The 16,063-nt window shown below is 30.8% G+C and overlaps 1 protein-coding gene across 2 annotated transcripts in view; it reads left to right on the forward strand.

Annotated features, from left to right (window-relative positions):
• LOC118191909 (oxysterol-binding protein-related protein 1-like) overlaps positions 1–13,151 on the forward strand; it is a 256,307-nt gene extending 243,156 nt beyond the window's left edge. For both annotated transcript variants that reach the window (XM_085817344.1, XM_085817345.1), the window contains exon 26: positions 12,837–13,151. In XM_085817344.1, coding sequence (XP_085673470.1) covers positions 12,837–12,939 — 103 coding nt within the window. In that variant the 3' untranslated portion in view covers positions 12,940–13,151. The remainder of the gene's footprint in view (positions 1–12,836) is intronic.
• The last annotated feature ends 2,912 nt before the right edge of the window (positions 13,152–16,063 follow it).

The raw sequence follows: 16,063 nt of genomic DNA on the forward strand, positions 1-16,063 counted from the left end.
AAAATTTCTTCCAGCTTTTAATGTATCCGATTTTGGGTTGGATGTATATTGGAAGAAAAGGAATCAAGGTACAAAGTGAGAGCATTGTTTTTTAACTGTAGTCAAGAAAATATGATTTATTCAGGACATTTTGAGGAACTTTGAAATTCTGAGGTAAAACCTGTAATGCTAAGAGGGTTAAACGTAAAACATTTGATCTGATTATGAAATATGGAATATGAAAGTTGGCTGAAATGTCATCAATCATTTCAGCAGAAATTTAAATAAGCGGATGTTTCTTTAGTTAGTTAACAGAGATATGGATTATGGGCATAGCATATAAAAAAAATTAAATCACTTATAATTTTTCAAGCTACGTTGCCATTGTTTATCTGTATGGCATTACAAATCTCTCATTTATTAAATTTTTCCAGGCAGAATTTTTTTAATTTTTTTATTCTAAAAGTATTCTGGTTAGTTGACTGCCAGATAGTCAGGCTTTATTGCACTAGGAGGAAAGTGGTTAAAATGTCAGATAATTCAAGCTCACAGAGCAAGCTGAGATCAATATTCTGTGTAGCTACTATGGGCAGCAAAATTTGCTACAAAGCTGAGCACAGTGTAGAATTGACTCTGACAGTTTTGGGTATTTAGCTGATGAAGTTTAAGATCATTGTCAGAGTTGATCTGTTGTAACCACTAACAATCACTCTCATGCAGTCTGTCTGTAACCATTGACCAGCAAAAATGAAGTGTGCTGTCTATCTGTCTCTTGAGGGAACAATGCTTGCTGATAAACAGATACTTGTTGTGCATATGTTTCATTTACATTTAGAATTTGTTACAATATATTAAAAATCTTTCAAATATACCTTAAAATTGATTAATATTCAGATTATTTATATTATATATTGAATACAGCCATTATTACCATCACCATCCATTTTTAAATCTCTTAGTAAATCTCTAAGAGGTTTTAAAAAAGGAGAAGAAACTGAGCTAGGTGAAAATGTATAAAAGTTCATTATCTGTTATAAATTATATTGTCCAATTATTTATAACAAGTTTAGTAGTATTATCATAAAATGTTAACTATCAAGTGAGTGACATGTACATACCTGCCAACTTTTACGAATTTTTCGTAATTTTTATGAAAATGCGTTTGTCTTTACGATTTTACGATCGTAATCCATTTTTTACGATTTTTTTTTTCCTTTTTCAAGTGTTTTTAGTGATTTTTGTCGAAATTTTAGAATTTTTTGCCGATTGCCATCATGTTTTACCGACTACTTCGAATCCAGTAACCTGCGGTTTCTCCCAGCTCGCCGCTTAACCAGCCAATCCAATGCGCTGAACTTGTTTCTCCCACTCTTTTCTTTGTGGGTGCCAGATTATTTTTTTCGCGTTCGCTTCAGCAGCAAGGGAATTACTCAGCTCGGACAAAGAAAGTCTATGTAAAGAAGGAAAGGTTCCATAGACGTAATGTAAACCAGTTTGTCTTCTATGCTGCTAGAAAGAAAAGGGACGATTCGCCAAAGAATTGGGCGACGGAACCTGTTGGTGAGAATTTCCCCCTTTGTGATGTACCTGGCCGAGATTTTTCACCTCCGCCACGTGTACAGGAAACTGAGGAACACTGGTTAAGATGAATCGTTCTTTGACTTTTCGCGATAATTTAAACTCGAATTTTCATGCTTTTTTGCTTTACTAGTTGAAGTTGTATTATCCATATCGCAGTTTGATTTCTGATTTTATATCTGTCAATATGCAGGGGGGGGAAATGAAGTCACACAGCTTTAAGCTCTTGATAAACGTGACCATCGAACCTGTTCGAACTTCGACATCAGCTTCGAGCTTTGGCGCTTTTAGGTGATAGATATTTCACGCATGCGCAGTTGTGTCCCTTTTCGTTCGGAGGGAGCCACACCTGCTGCTGCGAAGCTTTCCTTCTTAACAATACATATTCTTTGGCTCGGACTCAGCAAGCGTGGATTGTCACATTCTGTTTTTTTTTTTTTTTTTTTTTTTTTTTTTTTTTTTTTTTTTTTGTGTGTGTGTGTGTGTGTGTGTGTGTGTGTGTTTTTGTTTGCACGTGCTACGAATTTTCTTAATACGTCGTTGTTAGGAAATGAGTTAAAAAAAAAAACGTATTCTCGATATTTTCGGCATGCCTACAAAGCCGAATTTCCAACAATTAAAGAATCCTTCAAAGGAAATAACTATGCATTTTGCAATGTGTGCGTGTGTGACTTCATAATAAGTCATGGTGGAAGAAGCGACATTGTGAAGCATGTAAGTCTAAAAAGCATGAAGTTAATGCTTCGGCTTCGATAACGTCAAAGAAAGTGGATGATGTTTTTTTTTTCAAATTCAGCTACGAATTCGGATGCCGATGTCATTTTGGTAGAGTGATTTTTGTCATTTTGGCAGAGAGATCATGAGAAAAAATAATTTTTTCAATGTGTTAGACAGTACTTTTCCTCAGCATGTGATTACATTGTAAGGAAGTTTCCTTTGCAAAATGAAGTTCTTTTAAATGCTGAAGTGGCAAATTTGAAACAAATTGAAAATTCATCTTTTGAAAAGATTCGTTTTTTTTATTGATAAATTTCCATTTTTGTTAACAATTAAAGAAAATGAATGCTATAATGATGCTTTAGATGAACTACAGAACCAATTTTCTGCTGCACAGTTTGAAGACTTTGCCAGTTCTGTAGAAGATAGACTTAATGTCCTCGTTGGTACCTTAAAAAGAATAAAAAGAGCTGATGGAACACCAAAATATGATAGACTAGCAAGAGTTTTATGTGCTATTCTCGTAATTCCACACAGTAATGCTGAGTGCGAGAGAGTCTTCAGTGTTGTGAAGAAAAACAAAACTATGTTTCGTTCTTCAATTTCACTAAAAACTCTAGAAAGCATTTTAATTGCTAAATGTTATGGCAGGAAATTTTCCAAAGAATTTTTGGCTAAAGCCAAAAAATGCACTAATTGGCTAAAGCCAATAATTTTTTTGTGTAACATTAAGTTCTTGTTTTATGTTTCCTAATAAATTTTTTAGTTACTACTTAATTGATATTTACTAATGTAAGTACAATTTTCTTTTTTCTATTTGTATAAATTGTTATTTTTTTAATATCAAAGCATGATATTAATTCTTCGTGTTCTTCTGAATTTGGGGGAGAAATCTTCTGAATTTTTATCTTTAGAGGTTGGCAGGTATGCATGTATTAAGATTCAAAATGTTTTTCGTAGGAATTAGTTCTAGAAATGCCACACTTATCCAAGTTGTAAGGTACAATCCAAGGAACCATAACTGGTTTAATAAACCATTCATGGTTTCGACTGAATACGGCATGTACTTAGACATGCATGGCTTAATCTTTGCGGCAAGCATATGAGTACTGGCAGGATCAACAGGTAGCTTTTATATGTTCATTGAACGTTCAAGCTGCAAGCATTATGAAAACATAGTAGTAGCATCACAAAACATTAACTATTAAGTGAGTGACATAAATTAAGATTCAAAATGATTTTTGTAGGAATTATGAAAATTTAACCTTAGTGCACACTAAGAGAGGGAAGGAGTAGTTTCATATGTCTAATTGGTCAAATAACCAACTTTAAATTCCGTTTTATTTCTAAGGAATAATTTAGGATCTGTAATAGATTTATAAAAGTGGTGTCCCCCCCCCCCCATGGATCAACTCTATGCATCAAATTGTGCTTCAATGCCAAGTATTGCAGAAACCATGCATACAGTTTTGTAGTTGTTTATATTTAAAATTTGATGCTAATTTTCAATTTGGCATCAAAAATGATTTCACAGCTTTCATTTTGTTGTTAATTATCAATAGAATCTTAGTTACATTTTGCTATGATTTAGGTGCATTTTCAATTAATATTTGATTTTAAAATAGTTGAAAAGAAATAAATTCAAAACATATTATTTTAAAATTAAAGAGATTCCGTGGACCACATAAGATGAAAAGAGATCATAGGGGGACTATACATAAAATGTATAACATAGTTAAAATGTATAAAGGGAAAAAAACTTAGGTTTTATATATTTGATTTTAAAATTAAAAACAAGTGGCAGCATGAAACTAAATGGGTATTTAACTTTGTTTTTGAAAAACTAATTCGTCAGTGTCTGGTTCAAGAAGGTAGTTGCAATTCTTAAAAAGTCTTAAAGTTCTGATCAGAAAATTTTACTTTTTGTATGTTTCATTCTTGAAAAGTTTTTCATAAAGATGCATGCTGCTAAAAACCTAGGGCATAATTGTTAGCTATTTTACCAAAGTCTAATAAAATGAAATTTTGAGTTTAATACCTGATTTTAACTATGTGCAATACATTTGAAAATCCTCAAATAATTTGTTTACGTTGACAGAAAGTGTAGTAAAAAATATTTTTAAATATTGCTGATTTTTCTGGAATTCTAAACCTGTGCTAAGATTCAAAATGCAAAATAAAGCTACATATTTTTTGTTATTCACATAAATGTGTTCAAACTATTTAGGAAGATTTTCAGTAAAGATATGGAGGGCCAGGTATTTGAAAGTGATGTCAGTACTAGAAAGGAAAGTTGCAATATGTTATTTTAGAGATTTTCAGTATGATTAAAAATTATTTTGTCAGACAATGTGGACAACTCAAATAAATGAACAAATGCCTGAGTACATGCATTAGTAATTTTATGATTATGTAAGATTTGTTTAATACATTTTGAATGATGAATGATATAAGTTTCAAGTACTTAAACATAAGAAATGTAGCATATACTTTATTTCTGTATGTATTGTTCATTTTTTTAAGGATATTTTAAAGGAACAAAATAGTATCTTTCGCATAGAATACACATATGGATTGCATGACGTAGGTACATTAGACAGGGTTATTAACATGGAGAAGTAAAGAAAATTGTCAGATACACAGAATGGATCTGGCTGTAATTTAGGTAGACTTTGCTACCGTCATGTAATTACTCAGTTAATAAACCATGCTAAATCTAAATTTTTACACAAAATAAATAACTGGCAATAACCACATCTTGATGATGTATAAGAGTAAAATATGATGAACAAGTTAGAAAATGATGTGTAAATGGATCATAAAGTTTTGGATATCAAATTCATTGATAATATCTGAGAAGAATTTTAAGGAAACCAGAATTTCCAGTGCTGAAAAGGGTAGTATTCCAATGAATTGCAACATTGGGCAAGAGAATGGAGCATCATACCTTGAAAACTTTTGAACATGCAGAGTTCTGGCCAGTTTTTACAGGTAGAATTAATAATTGATCATTAATATTTTACTTGTCCATTCATTTAATTTTTAGTACACTCCTAAGAAGATAACATCAATTATATGCTTTTTTTCCTTGACACTGAAAATGTTTTTTTCATTATAATGATGCAGAACTTCTTTCGCATGTCTTGGCATAAAGTGTTGAAATACTTTCAAGTTAATTTTCTGACATTTTCCACCAAGAAATGTTGTTCTTCCGATTCTCAAGCCTGTCAACTAGCAATTTAAACACACACTTATGCCCTCCCAAAAAGTTTTCCAAATTGTTTGCAGATTTAATGGACTTTATTTGAAGCATTTGTCCAGATACTGGCAGATAATGTTTTTTTATGAATAGGACGGCATTACAGCATTTTATTATTACAGCATTTTTATATTTAACATTTTCTCATCCCTGCCCAAGTTTCTTTATCGGCAGAAATTACTAGGCCATCTGTAGATCTATCTATTTTCTATATTTTCTAATAATTCTCATTTTATCTTTAGTGCAGAGCACTGTATGTTTATAGCTTGCTGCATAGATGAAATTTTTTCGTAATAAATCTTCCCGAGTTGAGATTAAAGACAGTAGGACCAAAGAGTAAGAAGCTCTGTACATCTGAAAAAGATTAGTTATTTGCCTTACTTAGTGTTGAAGGAGATCATACCCTTCTCAAAATATATCCTGGTTTTCAAAAACTGGATAATGCACCTGCATTGCGTAGATTTTGTTTTGAATATAAGGAAAGGTGAAAATAAAAGAATAGTTAAAATAACGTAAAAGTACTTATTGCTGTTTCCATCAACTAAGCATGGATGATATTAAGCTTTAATAATTTTTAAATTAAACTGCAGAATTTTTAAAGAAGTTCTCAAAACTATGAAAATATTTTCATTTGAGAACATGATGAAATTTAATATAGCTAGTTTTCATACATTTGTAGGTTTGTTATAAAGTGTGTAAAATAATTTTATATGTGTCAGAAATTGGACTAAAATTTTTGATAATTCTATTTGATAGGTCATTGTAATTTATATTTAGTAAGGCCTAGCTGTATTTTTAATTAAATTGTTCTTTGGAGAGGTGTTTAATAAATTTTTGCAAAACTGACAAAATTAGACTAAAAGAAGAAAAGTCAGTTATTTCGTAGGAAAAGAAGGTAACAGTTTCAAACATGAAAAGAAACCAAAGCTCTGAAACTATTAGTTATGTTATTTATTTCCTTGCTTTTTCAAAAAATATCGGGTTTTACTCGCCACTGTAAATAAAATTTGCTCAAACAGTTCGCATTGGTGTGTTTAATCATACTTTGTCAAATGATTTTTGGTATTTGAAAGAAAGAGACTTGCTTTAGAACACTGTGTTGTGAAATTTGTAAAAAAAATATTGTTATCATTAAGTACAAGGTGTTTGAAATGGAACTATCATACTACCAGATAAGAACTATCATTTACTTACAGTGTGTTTAAAAAATTCAGCTACAGAATGTCACCAAATCACATGGTCAGCTTTAGGTACTAATGTTGTATCATATGACACTGTGAAGGTTTGGTATCAGAAATTCAAACCCGAGGACTATGACATTTAAGAAGCAGTGTTATGGCCAGACTACTGATGTTGATGAGGCTCACCTGCAATAACTTGTGGAAGAAGATTGGTATGCAACCACTCGAGAGCTTGCTAAGGAGTTAGACATTAATGCCATGTCCATTAGCCTATCGGCAGCGTCACAAAGTGCAGTTTGACTAACCAAAAAGATCATTCATTGTATGTGGTTAGATTGTTATTGTATTATCCACAAAGAGTGTCTGGAAAAAGGTAAAACCTTTGACAGTAAGATGTACAGCAAGATGCTAGTCTGTGTTGACGCTGCTATCAAGCAAAAACATTGAACTGAGTTCCAGGACAAAAAATTAATGTTCTATCAAGATAATGCAAGACCACATGTGTCTGCTTTCACCAGCTGTACTCTGTACAGACTCGAATGGAATTTTTTACCACACCTACCATATAGCTAATTGTAATGCATTTAGGGTGTTGTCTGGGGGGGGGTGTTAGTATTGTGACTCAATGTAATGATTGGTAGCTGACTGATTTGTGTTTTGGTTATGCTAAGTATTATGTACTGTAGTAATTCTCAGACTTTTTTGCTCCTTGCATCCCTCTTTCATCTTTGTTAGAAGATCATTCTCTTCTTTCTAAAACTTGAAAAATAAGTAAAAGTATTTGTTTAGATTATTTTCTAACTTATTTTATAAATTAAACAACAAAAAGTGTAGAAAATGTGGGTAAATACCTTTTCTTTTCTCTTTTTTTTTTTTTTTTTTTTTTTAAGTCCTAAGGGCTTTGTCCCTGAAGGACTATTGTTTTCGTTTTGAGATTTTCCGTTGAATCACTATAAATGTTAGAGTCTTGTACATAGAGCCATCGAATTTTGAATGATGTAATCCTCCTATGAATATGGGCATGTGGAAGACCAAATTTGAAATTTGGAATTTGTTTTATTATCGATTTCATATTTTGTAAAATTTTAATCGATTTTTGAGTAACAAACTCAACAATTTAAAAACGAGCAATGGCAACACTCTACAGCGTGAGGAAAATACCTTTTTATCTCCAGTGGGCATGGAACTGTGTATCGGAAATTCTAAAGATATCCTCATTTTAAAATTATTTTACGACATTGATACTGAACTGAATTTTATGGTTTAAGTGCAAAGAACATGATATTTAATAAATAAAGGTAACACACAAAATGTTAAAAAAACACCCCTTTGAACGCAATTTAAAATCTGAAACCTTTAAGTTTTTTTTTTTTTTTAACTTGTATTTTATTTATTTATTTATTCATAACTAAAATGGTTAACAGCTAAATAAAAGACTGATTGCAATAACCCTATGAAATTATGAGATTCTCTCCTAGTTGAGAACCACTGATAGATTGCATATAGAACTAAAACCACATTCATATAAATCTGTGAGAAGCTCTTTTAACAATATAATAATGCCAACTAACAAGTGATATTGAATGAAGAGTCCTTGGTTCTTCGATCCTCTGAATTTGAGAGGCCTTAATGATGGACACTGGGCAAATTGCTAAAATCTGAGACTGGCTGTGAAATTATAACTTGTAATCAGGGTTCGTACGGTCCTTAAGAGTCCTTAAAAGTCCTTACATTTTTTTAAATCAATTTTTGGTCGTTAAAAGTCCTTAATTTTGGACAAAATCAGTAGAAGGTCCTTAATTTTAATCATCTAAAATTTCTCTCTGTTTTTACGACTGCCATTTTGAGTGTGAATTAGCGTTTTGGAGGAATATTTTTGGCAATTCACTAACGTATATGGTTATAATTTGTTTCTATTTCTAATATAAATGATGGAATACTCGAGTTTCTAAGCAAGAAGTGAAACATAATCATTTCGAAATTCTTTTTTTTCTAATAAAAAGCTCTTAAACAACTTTTCGCTTTTGGGGTTGTGAATTCTTTTATTAAAAGGTTCTAAATTTGACAACTTGTCAACATTTTGGCGATTTTAAGATCAGTTTCTATAGAAAATTTTTAATTCCGAGATCTGAGAATTTTTCGGTGATTTTTTTAAAACATCATAACATTGATAAATTTCATTAAAATAATGGTAATATATTAGAATTATATTTAAAAAATAACATTCAAATAAAACATTTTTATTTTTCATTGTCATATTATAAAGTTTCATTTTGGCAACTTATTGTACAATATTTTAAATCTGAAAAATAAAAAAAGTATATAGCTATAATGCATAATTTACGAAACAATTCTCAGTAAAAGCAAAATTAGCTATGTAATTAATTAAAATGTCTTCTTTTTCATTTTTTCATAGTTAGAGTTTTGGCTAAAGTGCAGAATCGCCCACTTATTTGTTTGGTGCCTTTTACAAGAGTAAGAAGAATTGTATTTTTGTCAATTTTCTTTGACTTTTTAAGTGAAAATAGGTCAATGTGTACATGGATTAAGTCAAGGAAGTGCGCAATGCCATTTTTGTGCAATTCTGCGATATTTTTTTAAGTGAAAATAGGTCGATGTGTGCATGGATACTGAGTATGTGCAATTCTTAAAAACGCGCCAAGCAGTGGGCGATTCTGCACTTTCCCCGTGTAATTGTCTCAGAATATGCATCAGTTTTCTCTATAAAATCAATTTTACAATTTTTCCTTCCTTTTTTTTTTCAAAATATTTCTGGCTTTTTGCTGTTACAGAACTGGTTGGGATAATTTTTCTTTAGTATTTTTGACATTGTAGCATGGAAAGTTTAGAAGGATTTGAAGGCAAGATTTATAGACCCACGATTCTAGAAGATTCGAGAAATATGTGACAAATTAAAAATGTCTCCATGGTATGAACATATCAACACGTAATGGATGCATTTTACAGAAAGTTTGCGATGAATTTCTTACTTTTTGAAGAACGTCTGGAAGAACAATGGAAACATAATATTTGAATGATTTATTCTTGATATTAGAATCTTTTTTCTTAACATGTTTATCTTCCCTTTATTTTCTCAACTTTTTACTAGACAAAAGCATGGAAAATATCAGAAATGCTTCTAATCTTATTACTTGGCAGGCATTATATAAAGAGATATTTTTATTAATAAAGAAACTGAAAACTTACAATTTAAAAGATTCATCAAATGTGTCTAAATGCATCATACACAGAGCTGGTGCTATGCATTTTCTCACCTGATGCAATCTCTGTGTATCCTAATTCTGCTGCCTAGTGCCTAAATTCTGCTTTCCAATGCCTGCTCTAAATTCTAAAAGTTTTGCCATTTCTAGATTTTGTTGTTCTGTGTGTCACTAAATTCTCAGAATTCTGCCACACCTGCTCTGTAACCGGCCTTTACCATATATATTTCATATTTCTTCTGAATGTTCATATTACTAAAGAAATAAAATTAGCCGCTTTTTCTGTACATTCTAAATGCATTTAGTGTTTTTTAGAATAACAGAAATCCTTAATTAAATCCAAAAATTCTAAAATTAAAAGGAAACGCGTTGAAGAAAGAAACCGAATACATAAAGAAAATTATTCTTCAAAGATATGTGCAGTTATTATTATGTAAATTACCCAATCGTTTATCATTTCAGCCTTTACTATAACTTCCCATTTCTGTTTCCTCATATGATAGAGTTACTGAGCCAGAATAAAATAAAATTAAATTGTATTATCTTTGACCACTAGTCCACATTTTTAGTTTGAATTTGACTATTCTTGTTCAATTACGTCACCGTGAGTTGACTTTGTTAGCATCAGAACATGCCTTTATGTTCTAAGTTCTTTGTCTGACATTGTAGTTACTTTCAGATACAGTGATAATTTGCTTCACGTCTATCGGGGGGGGGGGACTATTTAACTTTTACCAGATCAAGTAAACCCTCATAGGTACATTGTGAAAAGGTTGACAAGTTAGGAGATAAAGCACACAGAAACTAGTGAGAACATTGTTTGCATATTGAGACAAATTTCTAATTATTGTCAGAAAAGGTCGATAATTAAAGAGAAGGAAATTGATGTAAACTTATCAGGTTCAATGTTCCTTCTAACCTTCTTCGGGAACATACAAGGACCTGACTAGGAACAGAGAGCTTACTAAAGCTATGTTCACTAATTGTAGTAAGTAGACAGGATACAGACGAAGGGTATACAAAACCCTTTATTTTTCTCTATATACAATAACTTCCGTACTTCGGAATACATTGACCCGCCACTCGGGGTCTAACGTAAAAGTAAAAAAATAAAACTAAACTCTAATTTAACTTTAGAATAATACACGTGGAAGATTGGCCTTATAATAACAGGAAGCGTATGTAGCACAGAGACTACAATACGTTTAATTTATCAAGAGGATTAAAACCTCTGGCCTGGAAGGCAAACAGCAACTGCGTAACTTCTAAGGTAAGCGGCCTGCTTCGAACTCACTGCTTCCTCTCTTTCGCTTGGCAAAAAGCCATAACTTAAGTACTTGGCGTTCGCCAGACAAACTTTGCATAAACTCCTTCACGCTTATAATTCTGGCCGGAAGTAGAAAATAAGAAGTGATAGTAAAGATTTAAAATAAAATAAACGTTAGTAAAACTTAAGATACATACAAACTAGCCAAAATGTTTGGGAAGGCTTGTAGAGACATTAGGTATTTTTGAAAGCAGGAAAGATAAAAAATTAACAACGCCTTCGCCGGGAATCGAACCGCGGACCTCTGGAATACCGCTACCAGTGTGCAAACCACTACACCACGAAAGGTCACCAAGAAGGTGGGAGAAATACCTTTTATACTCCCCCTTTTAAAGGGCGATTGGGTAATTTAGGGAATCCAATCGCCAAATCCTTTGTGTGGAGAACTATCATCCAACACCCATCAAGTAAAACTTATTCTTTGCATCTACTGAGACATATATAAAACAACGTATCACCTCTGGCGCTTTAATGGCTTATTGGAACCTTAAAGTATATTAACTGGGTTACAACCCCTGAAACTCTACACAAAGCTATGACATTAACTGCATTAAGCAGAGTTTGACTAACTTTCAACACTTGCCAACCGTGCCTACATCAGGCCTTTCAGGTTTGTTCCAATCAGCAGGTCTCTCTATAGGCAAGCAGCAGAGGGACAGCGTTCAGTCTTTTTTATAAATCGTGCTGATTATGATCTCACTTCTCATTTTAACCTTTGCCGTTTGACATAAAATCTCCCTACTATTTGCTAAACTTCTAGACTGACCAAGTATGTGACAAAATGAGATATTTAAAAAAAAAACCAGCATAATGCTAACTATTAGTAAAACATAAATGTCACTTATCTTCTTTTAAATATGTCCAACTATTATAAGTGTAAAATATTTTATGCTACTTGATAAACTGCTTGAAGTTTATTTTATTCTCAAACTTATTAATAATTATGTTAGTTAATTCATGGTTAGTAATGATGCATACTACTTAGGTATCTATTTTATTTTAGGATGGTATTACAAAAGTGAAATTCAGGCATAGAATAATATTTTTAATTGAATTTATTCAGTTCCCATTTGCTCATAGGTCCTTAATTTTTTTCATTAATGGCCCTTAAAAGTACTTAATTTCCGTGTGCAGAAATGTGTACGAACCCTGCGTAATGTCAAGTGAACGTATTGCTGAAAAAATTTTGCTCATGCAATGTTAGAGCATGTTGACTCTTACCTCATAACAGCTCGAAGACTGCGACTTGTGAAGAGACCATACACATAAATTTCCTAATCCTGTGTAGTCTGCCCCATATTTAGCATTGAAATTTATATATTTTATAATTTAAAGTATAATTATGGAAAATATATTGAAACATTAGTTTGATATATGTATATTTAATTAATTTTGTTTGTAATGACGAATGAATGTAGACTGTCATCTTGCATTTCACTTATGATGATTGCTTTTAAAAATAGCTAGCAAGTTAAGCATTTAATTATTTTATTAAAATAAGAAATGTGTGCTTAAAATAATGTGAATCCCTAATTAAAATTTAATAAGAGTAAATCTTTAAAATGTTCTTGCAGATGGTTTGAATCCAAACCACATCCATATGCCAAAGAAGAATCATGGTCTTACAAAGGTCACTACTGGGAACGAGAATTTTCAAATTGTCCTGATATATTCTAAGCTCAAGCATAGTAGATCTTCTTCTAAACATGTTTTCATGAGATTTTTATATTGAGACTGTTTTGTGAAAAATGTACAGTAATTAAAGTTTATATATTCTAGTTTCATTTTACGTGGCCAAACGTTTGATCTAAGAAGTTTGTTCATATAGAAATTATAAAGCAATGTATAACTTGTATATAACCATAATAAACTAATTTTTTAATTTATAACTTATCAGAACTTTCTTTTAGAGTGAGTGTGTTGCATGAAATAATATGGCAATGATTTAACAGTTGTATTTCTATATTGCAAGGTGTGTGACAGAAAGTTATGTATTTTGTAAAAGGCATCAACTTAACATTTAACATATTTTATCTTTTATACATGACTATTTCTGATGATATTTATATATTATATTGATAGACCTAAGTAATAAAACTTATCAGCGTCAGTACAAATTCTGAGAAAACTGGTAAACTACATTATAATGTAAAATATACTTTGTTATGTGAAAGTGGGAAAGTCTTTGAATGTGTGTTGCATTTCATTTTTCCTTGTTGATGTAAGCCAGCAATATTATGATAATTTATATAATTCCAAAAATAATTATTTCAGACTCACTACCATGTTCACTGTTCTCTCCCCCCCCCCCAATATGGTAAGAACATTGTATGTCATAAGCAATTTTGTCAGGAAAATTCTTATATAATTTGAATGGGGCTTGTATTTTCTCAGTTTCTACCTCTTCCTAAAAAAGCTTAATCTGAATTACTGACATAATAATTTTTTAATATAAATGTCTTTATAAATTTTTGTTAAACTTCAACAAATAGTGTGATTAATAAAAAAGTATGTGTGTATGATAATTCAATTCTAGATATTTTTAATTGCATTTGAATGAAATTAGATTTTATGGAAAATAAAACAAGATTACATTCATAGAAGAGGAATATTTTTTAACTGTGCTGTGTTTTTAATTAAAATGATATCCATGTACACTAGTCTGATGTCAAGTTACCTTTAGCTTGGATAGGATGATAAGGGGTGACAGCTTTCCAGTTTGTGTGAGACATAAAATTTTTTATTTCACTACCTCATATTGCCTTTACAATGTATTTCTTCTAACTTTTTCTTTTTCTTAAAATTTCACGTGATTTTTATGTAGCTAGGTTTTTGTGTAATTTATACTTGAAAATGGATTTTTGGTATTTGAAAGGGTTTGAAGTATCTTTGGATTGCGTATGAAAAAACGTTTGGTGCAGTCGATTGCAACCAAAATACAAGGTGCACATCTACATGTTATAGCAGTCCTATATACAAAATTTCAACGTTCTGATGCTACTCGTTTTTGAGTTATGCTAGATACATACATATAAATGCCACGAAAAATTATCTTCAGAATTCATTTTAAATCAGTTTTATAATTTTTTTGAGGGAAAAGAATCTTTTATTCTGTCCTCACGTAGAGATGTCGCAAAAAAAAAAAATCTTTAAATTGCATTCAATAGTGGTCAAAATGTATAATTTTGTTGAAATACGATGTCTGAAACTTTTCGCGATTAAAGTACTTCCTTTTTACTTCGTACAAGGAAGTAAAAAGGGTATTTTACATGTAAATTAGGGTAAAAAACTAAAAAGTGAAAATGCAGAAATTTGTTAGCAAAGAGTGAAACTAACAAAGAAGTATGAGAAATTTCAGTGGAAAATCGGTGGATTTTCAGTTTTATTTACAATCTCAGAATTGATGAAAGCTGCATTGAGTATGTATTTATACCATTCATTAAATTCCAAACAACAGTAAAGTTGTTTATTGTGCTAAATTTACGTAAATGTATTCTTTATATATATATATATATACATACATATATATGTATGTTGTATATATACACATATATATTACATAGCATAGCTGCTATATCTTCTGATTTTTCATCACATCTCCTGGTCTTTTTTTTAACAGGTTACTTTATCTCCCAATTTTTAATGTTTAGCCTTTTCTGAAAAAATATTTCCCAGCAATAAATTAAATTTAATGAATTAATGAAACAAAAAGTGTGTAAAGTTTGTTACCCACCCCCTAGTGATTTTCAGCATAATTTTCCTTATTAAATTTTATTTGTAAGTTTTTTGCATCTGTAAGGCGTGTATAGAACTTTTTACAAAGATTCAATGAATGTTTAATCAGTTAATATTTGTATTTGTTTTACATCAATAAATGGTATATTACTAAGTTTATTCAGACAGTAGCATGAAAAATAGTTATTAATTTTATTTCCAACCTATTTAAAAATATTTCAAATAAAGTGAATTAAGAATTAAGGCTTTCTTTAAAAGTATGAGAAAATTGCAAAATTAAATTATCTAATTGTGTATTAATTATTATATTAAATACTAAACTTATAACCTTCCACAGTATAACAAAAATGTAAAAGAAAATGAGAATAAGAGTAAAACGATTATTCTTTTGATTTTCATAATTACATATTTTTGACATATTTCCTTTTCCTAATCACATATTAATTGTATTTCACATTAAATTAGCATTATAAATAATTCAGTGACTTGAATCATGCATTACATAGTGAATTCAAATCAATTTAGAATTCATTTGACCTGCTGTCGCTGCACAACATCAAAACATCTCAGAAATCTCTCTTAATGTCTTTCCACAAGAACTTCCTGGTTTTTCATATTTCAAGGTTGGCTCTTTTACTTTATATAGTTTTGTAACATTGTGAACTGATGTCGCAAGTGATAAACTTCTCTAACAATTTTGGAATAACAATTTAGAAAACTTAAATGAAGTTATAAAACCAGTAAGAGTTGACATTGGAAGGAGTTTTAATCAGGAAACTTAAGAGGTACTGATGGAGTTTTAAATGATGTGAATTATTTGTAATAATGTCGGTTTCCTTGGTAATTTCGCTTAGTAATGTAGAGTGTGAGTATTTCAACGTTGTTACTAAGACATGGAACAAGGTACTGATGGAATTTTAAATTAGAGTGAATTGTTTCTATAATAAACCTTCGTTTTCTTGATGATTTCTCGTAATAATGTAGAATGGGAGAATTTCTGTGCTGTTACTAAAACAAGGTCCAAACTTAGATCCAGTATTTTGTGATGACACTTTTAATTATATTA

Source organism: Stegodyphus dumicola, chromosome 5 (genome assembly GCF_044657685.1).
Source record: "Stegodyphus dumicola isolate Sdum_Otavi_A_Nest chromosome 5, ASM4465768v1".
Classification (NCBI taxonomy): Eukaryota; Metazoa; Arthropoda; class Arachnida; order Araneae; family Eresidae; genus Stegodyphus; species Stegodyphus dumicola.